Below are 12,750 nucleotides of genomic sequence, written 5' to 3'. Positions count from 1 at the left end.
AGCTCCTGGTTTTGTTATGATCCTGTGAATAAGGGTCCTGTGACCTCCTGGCCTGTGGCTTGGAAATGGGCTGGAGGATGGGCTGCTGGTGGATGCTCCTGGTCTGACTCCACCTGGCTTTTGGAAACTCCCCTAGCTTGGCTGGGTGCTTGGGATGACCCTGTGTTGATGGGAGCCAAAACACCCATCAGTGTTCATGAAGTGAGGAGCAAAGCTGGAGCTGTTGCCATTGTAAATCAACCCACCACCCCAAGCATCATTGCAGCACCTTGTCTGGGCACATCTTCTCTCTGCAGCACTTAGGGCAGCTGTTTGGAAAGCTGGGTATTGTTATAGATGGAGAAATTGTTGGGGTTTTGCCCCTTGGTTTGGAGGAGGAGGGACTTCTTTCTCAGGAAGAAAATGAGGATGGGAAAGTGAGAGTGTTGGCTGGTTTTGCTGGAGTGGCATTTGCTGTCTTCAGAAGCAACTGTATACTATCTTCATCCATCAGTTTTGTTGAACTCTGATTATGGATTTACTTCCAGTTATCAGCTAAAACATTGTAAAACGAATGGCTGGAGAAAGTCCAGGCCACATGTCCTATATATCAGCTCACAGTTGTCTCACAAACGGTTACCAAGAACTGCAAAGATAGCAACTCATGTGACTATTATTTTTAAGAGAGTAGCCCTGCAGCTAGAAGGCATGTTTCTCTTAAAGAAGATATCCCAGAAATCCATTATTTTGTCATCTGGCAATACTGAAAATCAGAAATGGAGCCTGAAATCCATCTATACCTGGTTTCCCAGGAGAGGCTTAGCTTGTGGCATTTGCCTCTCCTGTTTTGCCACAAGGGTGCCCAGATCCCCAACTCAACTGGACTCAACACCAATCTGAGCCTCCAGCTATTAGGAAACACATAACTTTGCCTTTACATCCCTGTTCCTGACTTCCACCCCATGCACATGTGGTCACTGCAGGTGCTGGCAGACTTAGGCACACATATAACATTGTCTGGCTCTACAAGATAGAATCATAAAGATCAAGTCCAACCATTAAGCTAACACTGCCAGCTCCACCACTAAACTGTGCCCCAGGTGCCACATCTACACATTTTTTGAACACTTCCATGTGATAGTGTCTGCCTGAGTGGTTCTGGGTGTGGGTTTTCTCTTTTTCATGAGTTTGTAAGATTTGGGAGCCTTTATTCATGGCTGTATGATGGGAGAGGGAGCTGTGGGCAGGCAGGTTTAATTGTCCTTCCCAAAGCAGAGAATAAGCGATGGTGATTGCTGGATCTGAACTGCTACAAAACCCAACAAACTCCTTTGAAAGAGGAAAAAGAAAAGAGGAGGAAAAAAAGAAGAAAAAAGAAATCTCTGCTGTTACACACACCAGTGAGCTGATGGAGGAGAGTTTCCCTAAAGAGACTCAGTTCCCAGGCCAATGGAATACTTGGAAATTATTCTGTGGACCTGCACCAGGGACATTTCCCACACAGTGATTTTCTGGTAAACCAGCATTTTTTGGGGGTATTGGCACTGCTGAGCACTTGCACTTTTCATATTTCCATTGCATAGCAGGCCACATCTTTTTGATTTTATGCACCTTCATCCTTTTGGAGAAGAAAATATCCAGATCCGAGCAGTGTTTGAGTTCCTGGCGTGATTGTACTGACTAGCCCGGGAACAGGGTCTCATTGTGATGTTAATTAGTATCTATTGACCCGCTCCCTGTTTGGATGCAGTGGGGCGCGCAAGGGCTCTCAAATATAAGCTTACATAAGGAGCAGCCCAAGCGGTGTCTGGCTCCTGCCAATAAACTAATTGCTTTTGTCGGGACTGTATCTCAGCTGGAAGAGGAGCTGAAATCAATTTCTGGCTTCCAGTGAAGATCATGTGTCCCTGATATCCAGGCTCAAATACTGCGTCTGTAATCATCACTTTTTCTGCGCAAAATTCATCCAAGTTCGGATTCAAAATGCTCTGTTCATAGAGTTTAATCTTTGTTTCAAATGAGTTACCAGGGTGGATAATTAATTCCATGTACCCCTGGGCAAGCAGAGTGGGTGGCAGCAGGGATCTTAGTCCCACCAGGCAGGATAGTTTTCTTCTTCGGTCTTGCCCCCTTGGTCCCTCTTTACATTACTGTCAGGGAGAAAAAAAAATGTGAGTTGCATCAATATTTGCTGGGATGAAGATGAGAAATGTGTTTATTTTAATATCCAGGGTCCTGCTTAGACACAGAGAGCAAGAGAACAGCCCTGGTAGTCAGATTATTGCAATATATATCTCTTTGGCTATGTGATGTGTTTAGCACTTTTCTTAAAATCCTGTCAAACCGTCTTTTCTTGCTCGCGGTGAACGAGGGGAGCGCTCTGTCCTAATTAAGCTGTTTGCCACAAGCAAAGCTCAGCTTCCCAAATTGCTGTCAGAGCAACGCCAGAAGCCAGGTTCTGGTGTGGGGGAAAGGCAGATGCACTAAAGTTTTCCTTCCTAGACTGTTGGTGGAGAGAAAATTGGTGTGGTGAGATCAGACACAGAAGAGCGAGCTGGGGAGCAGAGGGTCGTGGTGGGGCGAGATTCCCCGTGATGGAGCCGGTCCCCCCGGGTGTGCAGGCACAGCTCCTCCCGGGAATGCTCAGCTCCCTCCCAAACCCCGTGGCCTGCCTTCCCCGGGGAGGCGTTCGTTTGAAGGCTTCATTTCACTCACACACCCTGCATAAAGCAGGCAGAGAGTAAACATCTCGTGTAGCCCCAGCCAGGCGGACGAGGTCTGAGCCGTCTGCAGCTCTGGGCAGGACCCTGGGGGAAGGCAGAGCTGCCCGCCCGGGTGGCGAGGAGTCCCCGCAGCCGATAGGCACCGTGCCAGCCCTGCTCGCCGGCCGTCTCTGCGGGCAGGCTCGCCCGGCAGAGCGGCTGCGGCGCTGCCAGGAGCCGGCTGGCCTGCCCGCAGCTCTGCCTCTGCCCCTTTATACGGGGCAGCCACGGAGGTGGGGCTGAGCTCTTCCCGCTCCGTCAGCATCCCAGGGTGCGGGACAGCGAGCGCTCAGGGGAGCGAGTAACGGGATCGGCTTCGAGATGGGGAGGAAGCTGGACCTCTCCAAGCTAACCGACGAAGAAGCCAAACATGTTTGGGAAGTCGTTCAACGGGACTTTGATCTGCGGAAAAAAGAGGAGGAACGGCTGGAGTGAGTATCGGCTCTCCGCTCCGTGCGGTTCCAGCGCGCCGCAGCTGCAGTCGTAGGGATAAAGCAGCGTGCGGGTTTTGTAGGGATAAAGCAACGTGCCGAGGCTGTGGGCGAGGAGGAACAGCCGGGACCTGACTGTGCAAGTCAAACACGGCCGATAGATTACGTTATCAGCGGCAAGGTGACGCGTTCGGGTGGCAAAGGTGCAAACTGGCACCGTGCCCTCGGCGGCGATGCGGATCGGTGACACCGCGGCACTTTATGGGGACAAATACCAGGAAATGCCTTTGTGGGGCTTGGGGTTGGCGGGGCTCTCGAGGCGAGACCTTATCTTGCAGCAGAGGATGGGATTTGGCTCCCCTGCTTTTGCTTCATGTGATAGGTCTCGTGCGTTTGGGGCAGGAGGGGTCTTCAGTGAGTCCTGGGTGACCACAGGCTCCTGAAGGATCCTGGAAAAATAACTGAGAGGAGTAGTAAACCTACTGTAGTAGCCTTAAATATGCTATACAGGGAGCTGTGCCGTCCTGGGAAAGTTTTAGGGGCCCACAGACTGGGAAAAGATTGAAAATCACAGGAACAGCAAATTCCAAGAACTTCTAAGTTCTTACAAACAGGGCATTTGACCAGAAGTGCTGTTTAAAAAATGTTCTGTCAGATGAGATTAAATTCTGAGCATGAGAAATTGTGGGAGTTTAGGTCTTGTTCATTAGCTATGTCAGGCATTGAATCTAATAATGATTAGATTTCACATTTCAAGACACATTTCAAGAAGCTGCAGTGACCCTCTTCAGTGTCTGGCCAAATTCTTGTTATTTTCCCAAGGGGATAGTCCATTTTCCCAGGCTGGGTTCAGGCAGTGCTGCTCTCCCACTGAGCCCTTGGACACTCCTAGCCCTGAACTTTGTGAGCCGGGGCTGATGCTGGTACCATGACAATCCCTGGGGGCCAGGAGCTCATTAGTTTCTCTGTCAGATCCAAAGGAAAAGGTGGGGAATCATCTTCATTTGGGATATCTGCATCCCCCAAAAGCTTGCTGTCCTGCGAGCCTCTCCATTTCCACCATTAGCCACGAGAAGCTCTCAGTCATATATTTTTCAATGCCCTGATTACTTTTTTGCCTAAAACCCCCCGCCTGTGTGGGAGGCAGAGATAATTCAGTATCATCATCTACTGCCTTCCTCTGCTGGCAGCTCTGAAATGCAGGAAGCTGATTAGACAGGGATATTTATAAAAATTATCATCCTGGAAAGGGTGAATGTCTCCCTTGTGATGGATCTGAGCTCTGCCTTGAGGGAGGAGGTGGGGACCCATATTGCTGTGCCCTGCAGCAAAGAATTGGGCGAGGTGAATTCCTTCCCTACTTGACCTTGGCGCCAGACTGGCTTATATGGGTCCTCTCTGATGCCCAGGAAGCTTCCAAATGGAGTGTCACGCTATGGGAGGTGTAAGATGGGGAAAGATCTCAGGTCTCAGAATACTTCTACTCAGCTCTCCTCCTAAGTGTAATTTCCTCTGTTTATTTTTATTTTCTTGTTTAATCCTGCCCTGTGGAGGGCTGGTATTAACACTCTAAATTACAGAAATTTCTGTAATTTCTGAATAATTTCTGCTATAGACCAGACAAGTCTGCCACATTCCTGCATGCTGGATGTGGAGCTACAGGAGCATTTTCTGCCTGTAACAAGCTGGGACATGATGTGACACTCTGGGAGACCCTGCATCCATTCACCCTTCTCTCTGTGCTCTGACCAGCCCCATTTGCTTTTCTATTCATTTGCTTTTCTGTTCACTGGACTTGTCTCAACCTGCAAGCCTTGAAGAAATATCTCCCCCTGCCCAGCCCCCCCACCCCCTAGCCCCCCCATCTTGGTCCTTTTATTTCCTTTCTGCTGCTTCTCTGTATTTTGTTTTTGGCAGAAGCTACTCACCAACAACGGACAAAGGCTTCTGCTGGCCAGAAACTACACAGGCATGTGAGGGTAGTGCTTTGCCCAAAAAATTAAACAATGGCCATTTTGTGGGGGCTCTCCCTGATTCTTTACATAAACATCCCTGTTTTGGAGGGATGGCTCCCTGAGTCTCTCCTGGAGCTCAGTGGGACCAACCCTGCTGCAGTTGGCATCCCATTGCTGTGGATTTATTTATTCTGCCGTGAGCAGAGCAGGGAAGGGGCTGGCTTGTGCTCCTGCCAGCAAGAGGAGACAAGAAGCATGCAGTTCCTGCAGCTTCTAAACTGGTTTGGCTGAGACTTGTCCTTCCTTTGGCAGGTCTGATGGGTGAGGGAGTAGAGGTGTAGGGATCCAACCGGTCTCTGGGAACCAGAAAAAGCAGTTCCAGTAAAAGACTGGATCCTGCTGGAAACAGCCTTAGCACGGGAGTGGAAAAGGAGCACTGAGTCCAACCCAAGGGTTTTCTATTTGCAGGTTTGGTTTTCGTAGCCACATGTAACTTTACTGCTGGACATTTGCACTGGCTTGTTCGAGATGGTGAATGCCTGGTTCTAAAAAGCCACGTGCCCAGTTCAGTCTTTATACTGTTTTTTACATCTCCCCAGTCCTTGGTTCATGCAAGCTGGTGTCACTGCTGTGTGACAGCACAGCCCAGTGTGCTGGCAGTAGGCTGGCCAGAAAAGTCTTCCTTGGGAAAAAAAAGAAGAACTGCTCCCTAATGTGCAAACTGATTTGGTTAAACAGAGGTTATCTTGATTGACATGCCTGTCATTCCCAGTGCCAGTCACACCACTGCTCCTGTGGCCAGCAAGGCTCCTCCTGTGGTCACCCCGGCGTCGGTCCAGCGGCCGGCACAGGGAGCATCACCAAAGCCTCGCGGTCCACACTGTGATCATGAAGCATCCTCCAGAGCTGATGGCTTGAGGTTTTTGGCCAAAGCTAACTTCTGCTCTGGAAAATACAGCTTCCTGATCCTGCCTAGGCAGAAAACAACCTTCTAGGACCTTCCCTACAAGTCAAACATTTTCCTCTCCGCCATGGCCCCAAAGGCAAACATACCTGAGGTGATGCGTGGTACGAGGAGCAAACAGAAAGCCTTTGGGCAGCACACTGGGCCCCCAGCAGCTTGGCAGGCATTTCAGGCCTGGGCTGTTGCTGGGGGTTCAGCCTCGTGCAGGCCCTGTCTCGCAGGGGGACCTGCTTTAGCAGCCAGGTTCAGATAATGAAGGAAGCCTGCAGTGATAGATTGCCAGGAGAAGGTACTCTTGGAAAACACTCGTCTTGGACAGCCTTTCACAGGACTGTCACAAGCAACTCCTCCTGCTGCGTCCTCTGAACAGCCAGAACGTCATTGCACATCACTTAATAAAATTCTCTGCTGAATTTAGCACTGAAGAACTATATCAAAACCCCTTTTAATCCTTTTTAATCCCAGAATTCTTTTTTTTTTTTCTTAACTGAGAATTCCAGAAAGATTTTAATTCTCTGCTGGACTCCAGGGCCAAAGATTGTATCAGGTTGGCATGCAGCCAGAGTGTTCAAGAAGAGCCACTCTCCTGAGATTTCTGGGATTTATGATCAACACCCTGTGAAACAAACAGGACAGGTTTTGGCACAACCAAATCTAATATTAAACTTAACAGTGGCAGATCCTAATATATCTGATGATACCTGCCCTGAACCTGGTGCCCACTTCTTTGTTCAGCTTATTTAACTCGTGATATTATTTATTAGATTTGCCCTACAGCTCTTTCCACAAGCTGCAGGACTCGGAATGTTCCCTGGAAAATCGTTTCTGAAATGAATGAGGCATAACAGGGTTTGCCATGTTAGACTTTGCAGTGAAATGATAATAAAAACAATTCCTGTGTTCTGGGGTGTTTTCTGCAGGGAGCTGAAATGCAAGATTGACCAGGAGAGCAGCAAGAGAGAGTTCTTGACAAATCAGTCCCACCTCAATGAAACTCACTGTGTCCACTGCCTCCAGCCCTTCAAGTTCCTGCTGAACAGCAAGAGGCAGTGCCTGGACTGCCACTTCTACACCTGCAAGAACTGCAGCCGCTACAACAAGAAGGAACAAGGCTGGGTCTGTGATCCCTGCCGCCTCTCCAGGTCTTGCTCCTCATGAAATCATGGAATGGTTTGGGTTGGAACGGGCTATAAAGACCAACTAGTTCTGCGCCCCTGCCATGGGCAGGGACACCTTCCACTAGCCCAGGTTGCTCCAAGCCTCGTCCAATCTGGCCTTGGACACTTCCAGGGATGGGGCAGCCACAGCTTCTCTGAGCAACCTGTGCCAGGGCCTCACCACCCTCACAGGGAAGAGTTTCTTCCCATTGTCCCACCTAACCTTGCCCTCTGGCAGTGGGAAGCCATTCCCTCTTGTCCTGTCGCTCCAGGCCTTGTCCAAAGTCCCTCTTCAACTCTCTTGGGAGCTCCTTTAGGTACTGGAAGGTGCTCTGAGGTCTCTCCAACGCCTTCTCTCCTCCAGGCTGAACAACCCCAACTCTCTCAGCCTGTCTCCAGAGCAGAGAAGAGATGTTCCAGCCTGTGTTTGTGCTTGGGATTGCCACCACCCAGGTGCAGGACCTTGCACTTGGCCTTGTTGATCTTGCTGATGTTCACATCAGCCCATCCAGGTCTCTCTGGATGGCATCCCTTCCCCCCTGCACCACACAGCTTGGTGTCATCAGCAAACTGAGGGTACACTCAATCCCACTGTCCATGTCACTGATATACCTGTTAAACAGTGCCAGTCCCAATATCAACCCCTGAGGAATTCCACTTGTCACTGGCCTGCTGTGATGGAGGCCGTGAGGGACAAGGTGAGCCTCAGGGATGGGGCTCAACAAGAGTTGCCCAAATTCAGCATCCTTTTATGCTGGTTAGAAAACACACTGTGTTTTTGCTAAGAGGCGGTTTCTGGGTGAGAGCCTGCTCACCATGGGCGTGGCTGGACTGGCTCATGTATGTGCATCCTCTCTTTGGGCAGGATCGTGAAGGTCGGGTCCCTGGAGTGGTACTACGAACACGTGCGATCCCGTTTCAAGAGGTTTGGAAGTGCCAAAGTGCTGCAGTCCCTCTATGGCAGGCTGCAGCCAGGGCAGGGGGTCAACTCTGCATTTCTAGGTGAGGAGAGGCACTGGGGTTCCCCCTGCCCTGCTGCGCGCGGGGCATCGCTGCGGCACCGTGATGGGATGCACCGAGGGAGGAGCATCAGTGGTGGTGCTGCTTCAGGTGCCACGTTCAAAACATCCTGGGGAGGAAGCAGGGGTTCAGACTTGTGCATTCACATGCAGAGCAGCTGTTGTTCAGTGTTTTTACCACAGACTTGAGAATATAGGATCGTTAAGGTTGGAAAAGACCTCTAGATTGTCCAGTCCAACCATTATCCCAGCACTGACAAGCCCACCACTAAACCATGTCCCCATGTGCCATATGTATATGTTTTTTGAACACTTCCAAAGATGGTGATTCCACTGCTTCCCTGAACAACCTGTTCCTGTGTTTGACTACCCTTTCAATAAAAAAAAAGTTCCTAATATCTCACATTTATTTTTAAAAGTTCCATGTCCTGCAGTTTGCAGCTCTTGTTTTTCTTTGTTTTTGCTCTTTTCATCACAGAGTTTGTGAAATTAACACTAGTTTAACTGCAGGATAAAGCCAGCAGCCATTTATTTTCCCTAAGATCTAATGATTTTTACAATCTGATGATCCCCTGGCAGGGACAAAACTTATCAAAACGAATGAGTTACCTGTCATCAGTATTTCTGATAATGGTCCAACAGTGAATAAATGTATAATGATGTTAATACAGAACTATTTACTGACCAGCTGCTAGTTGCCATGCATACAGCTCCTACACTCCTTTGCCTATTGCCTTTGTAAGCCAGTGTGGATTTTATTCCCGTCTTGAGGAGCCACAAAAGAAAAGTTTGCACAAATACCATTGGCATGACTTGATTCAACTGGTCCAATCACTCTTTTATCCAGACCACTCTTGGCAGAAATAGCAGAAAAAGCATGGAGGGTTGTGGCAGGGAATATAAAATTAATGGACTGAGAGACAATTCATGCAGCATTTGATCAAAAAATGCATCGGACCACACAAAAAGGACAATCTGAGAGAAAACCAGACCAAGCATGAGATTAAGTGTTTTAGGCCACTTTAAATTGAGATTCTGATGCCTTTTTAAAAAAGAAATGATTTTGTTGGTTATTACTTCATTAATACCAGAGAACTGGAAGTGAGGCAATCAGCTCTTTGACTTTTAAAAGTCAAGCTCTTTCTCCAAGTGCCTGTTTTGTTCTCTCTGAATCATCTTTTTCATGATTGTTTCTTATGATGGCTAGAGAATGAGAAGTCCAGTTATCCATGGCTCTGAGGCTTGTTGTCTACCTGAGAAAATATGATTATTTTTATTTTATCTTTTCATTTAGGTCTTCATGACAGAGTTTACAGCCTGCCAGACATTAACAGTAAGTAAAAAAGAGAATTGCAGCATGGGGCTGGCAGTTCAAGCAAGGTTTTCAGTGTCTTTTTCTCTTCACATCCCCTGGCTATGGGCACTCTGGAGAGATTTGGTGTGGCCAGACCAGGGAGAACATTCTTCCACTGCAGTGGAGGTGGACTGAAGTGGTCAACTCTTGCACTGTGGTGCATCTGGGATGTCTAAGGGTAGATTTGGATACAAGAGGACTTTTGGTTACATGCCAAACTCAAAGTTTGCAAACACTCACCATCTCAATGTACATCTATGTCATACACTTAAAGCTGCCCACATTCTTAAGGAACCCATGGAATTTGGGATTTTATGTTGTGTTCCTTAGGAGCCCTTGCAGGAAAGATTCACTGTACCTTGCCATTTGATGTAGGAAACAGCTTTTTGCCTACCTTGACTTTGGACTTGGTCTGGCATTTGGGCTGTTCCCAATGTACTGCTGGGCTTGGCAGTGACCTGGGTGTGGAGACGGGCATCCAGAAAGCAGTGGGGTCACTGATAAATAGTGGAGCTGGCTGATGGGAATCAGAAATAGCAGAAGCAGAGACATGTTGGGCTGAGCCTTCGAGCACTGGAGTCACCATGGTGGACCTCGGGGTGCTCCCTGTGCTGCAGGTGCCCTTCGTCTTCCTGAAGGAACACCTTCACTTCCACATCTGTGACGGTGCACATCTGGAAGGGGAAGCAATGAAAGGCCAGCCAAGCCTTTGCAAGACCAAGTGCTAAGAGTGGTTGTCTGCAGAAAAAAATGTGGGGAGGTATTTCTAACCTGGACCTTTTCAGCCCATATAACAAGCATGGCCTCACCTGCAGGTACATTCATGGTGTGACAACCATGTTACCTACTGCTGTTCTCTCCCCTCCAGGTGAGTGCCAGCTGCTCACCAGCTGTGATGCTGGGGACGACAGTGATGATGAAGACAATGTCCTTCGTGGAGCTGAGGCAGAGCGCTACAGCAGAGTAAGTGTTTTGTTCTGGAGCTCTTTGTGTCCTTGGCCTGCCTTTGGTGGTGGTGGCAGTGGTGATGGTTTCCTGTGCCACTTTCAAAACTGGACTTTTATCTCTGTTTTCCTTCTCCGAGACAAGATCTTTTCCCAGTTTGTGTAAAAGCAACCATGTCAGTAATGTCACAAATACTTGTGCTCTGGAAAAAAAAAGACCCACTCCTAACACGAAGGATGTCCACAATTAGTATAAAAGTCCCAGCTCCTCCATAATGAGAACCACCTGTTTTTTTTTTTACTGATGACCTCCCAAATACCCAGAGAAATCTGCCTGCAGCATCCTTTCTCTGAAGACAGGGGGATGCTTCAGGACTGAAAAGCATCACCTGGCTCTCCCTCTCAGCTGTAACCTGGCTGAGCTTTCCCATAGTGCCTTTATAAACCAGGACAGAGCTTCTCACTGCTTATGGTAACAGTCCTGAGCCAGAGGCTGTGGAGATCAGGAACCCACTTTTCCTTGCCTTCAACGTAAGCATATGCTGTACCTGGCTCCCTTCAAGCAGGACAGTGTCAGACTCAAATTCTCGCTGCAAAATCAGAGCAAACTCAGGCAAACTAAGGAGAAAAGGGCCCTCCCTCCCCCTTTCCTCAAGGTCAACTGTGTTTTATGCTGAATTTTCATTTCTTGCACTTTCTATGCTAAGATGTGCAAGACAAAGCGCCTGCTGTCTGTCCATCCCTTTGATTTTGAACTGGACTCGGATTACTCTGCTCAGTCTCGCCGTCAGTCTGCGCAGCTCTCTCCAGCAGCCAGCAGCCCGGATGCTTTCCAGGTACTGGGAGTGTGCTGAGGGTTTTCTTTCCTTTCTTCCTCCTACTCCTTGCTACCTCTGCTACCCCCCTCCTCCAGCTCTCAAAATCTCCTTCAGCTGGTGTTGGGAGGCAGTGGTGCCAATCTTCGCTCCCCATATCCCGCTTCCTATCTCTTCTGCCATTGGAGTCCTTTGCCTCAGGCTAAGTCAGGAGTAGGGCATCTGATCCAAGTGAGGATGAGATGAGACAGCAAGAGGTTCTCAGGCCTTTTCCCTGCAGATTTCCTTTCTCTCTGCAGACAATAGTTTTCTTGTGTTGTCCCAAGGCTATGGGACACCTTAGTTTCCAGCGAGCCCTTGAAGATTCAGTGCTCAAGGGATTAAATGAAATCAGATTCTTCTCCCATGTTCCCATCCAGTTTGGGGCTGGTTTTGCCATGTTGTGGCACTGGGGACATAGCTGGCCAGCAGCTTTTTGAGGCACACAACCTTTGTGAGGTTGAGGTGGATCCCGCAGAGTCAGCGTGAGGGCAGGGACAGCACCTGCAGAGTGAGGGCCAGCCAGAGGGTGGGGAGAACAAAAACTGGAGGAGTCTAGATGTGCCTTAGTATCTGGAGCTCCTGACCAGGAACAGGACTCACAGACAGCTCCAGACCAGGGAACTGCAGTGAGCTGCGCCCCGTGATCCCACCAAGGGCTGGGGCTCAGCCATCCCTACCTTCCAGGTCTGGGTAGAAACACAGATGGGGCATCTCTGGATATGGCAAAAGGTCTTCCAGCCTGGGAGGCTTCCAGTCAAGATTTTTGAGCTGCTCCTGTTTGCCTTTCTTGTTGAAATTGCACTTTTAAAACACTAAACAGCTGCTGCTTCTAATGATGCTGTGATACCTTAAACTTCCCTCATGGGTAGAAGTGGGATTCGCTGACATCTGTAACAAAGGCTTAAAAAAATAAATCTGCACGAGTCCACATAAATTAATTAGAATTTGGCAAAAATAAGTAGATTCCTCCTTTCTTTATCTGAACCCATCTTTATGCAGCAGAATTCAACGTGAGGGCTGGCCTCTGTTGAGACCATCCCAATCAGATTCACTGATTGCAGATCAGTTGAGGTGGTAGTTCTTTGAATAAGAGAAAGGGGGTGGTGTTTTAAAAGATCAGAGTGCTTTGCAGCCTGGCTGAAGGGACTCTGTGCTTGTAAAAATTAACAGTGCTTGCAAAAATTACCAGTGCCCCCTGGCCGTGATGGGAAGTATTGCTCAGGATTCAGCAACCAGGCAAAATCTTTAAATTGGATTGTTAGGAATTTTGATATTTTGTATAAATATAACTGGCATTATAAAAGGTCAGTCCATGACCTTTGACCAAA

General features: G+C 48.6%; 1 protein-coding gene across 3 annotated transcripts in view; it reads left to right on the top strand.

Moving 5' to 3' along the window:
* The first annotated feature begins 2,812 nt into the window (after nucleotides 1–2,812).
* MLPH (melanophilin) overlaps nucleotides 2,813–12,750 on the top strand; it is a 28,155-nt gene continuing 18,217 nt past the window's right edge. For 2 of the 3 annotated variants that reach the window (XM_018071675.3, XM_018071674.3), the window contains exons 1-6: nucleotides 2,931–3,172; nucleotides 7,012–7,233; nucleotides 8,114–8,250; nucleotides 9,562–9,600; nucleotides 10,490–10,584; nucleotides 11,273–11,401. In XM_018071675.3, coding sequence (XP_017927164.1) covers nucleotides 3,063–3,172; nucleotides 7,012–7,233; nucleotides 8,114–8,250; nucleotides 9,562–9,600; nucleotides 10,490–10,584; nucleotides 11,273–11,401 — 732 coding nt within the window. In that variant the 5' untranslated portion in view covers nucleotides 2,931–3,062. Of the gene's footprint in view, nucleotides 3,173–7,011; nucleotides 7,234–8,113; nucleotides 8,251–9,561; nucleotides 9,601–10,489; nucleotides 10,585–11,272; nucleotides 11,402–12,750 lie in introns of all 3 variants that reach the window. The other variant, XM_018071676.3, reaches the window with a different exon arrangement.

The sequence above is a fragment of the Manacus vitellinus genome, unplaced genomic scaffold (assembly GCF_001715985.3).
Source record: "Manacus vitellinus isolate BGI_N305 unplaced genomic scaffold, ASM171598v3 scaffold_20_pilon, whole genome shotgun sequence".
NCBI lineage: Eukaryota > Metazoa > Chordata > Aves > Passeriformes > Pipridae > Manacus > Manacus vitellinus.
Note: the sequence above shows the minus strand (reverse complement) of the source record. Positions and strands in the feature narration are given on the sequence as shown.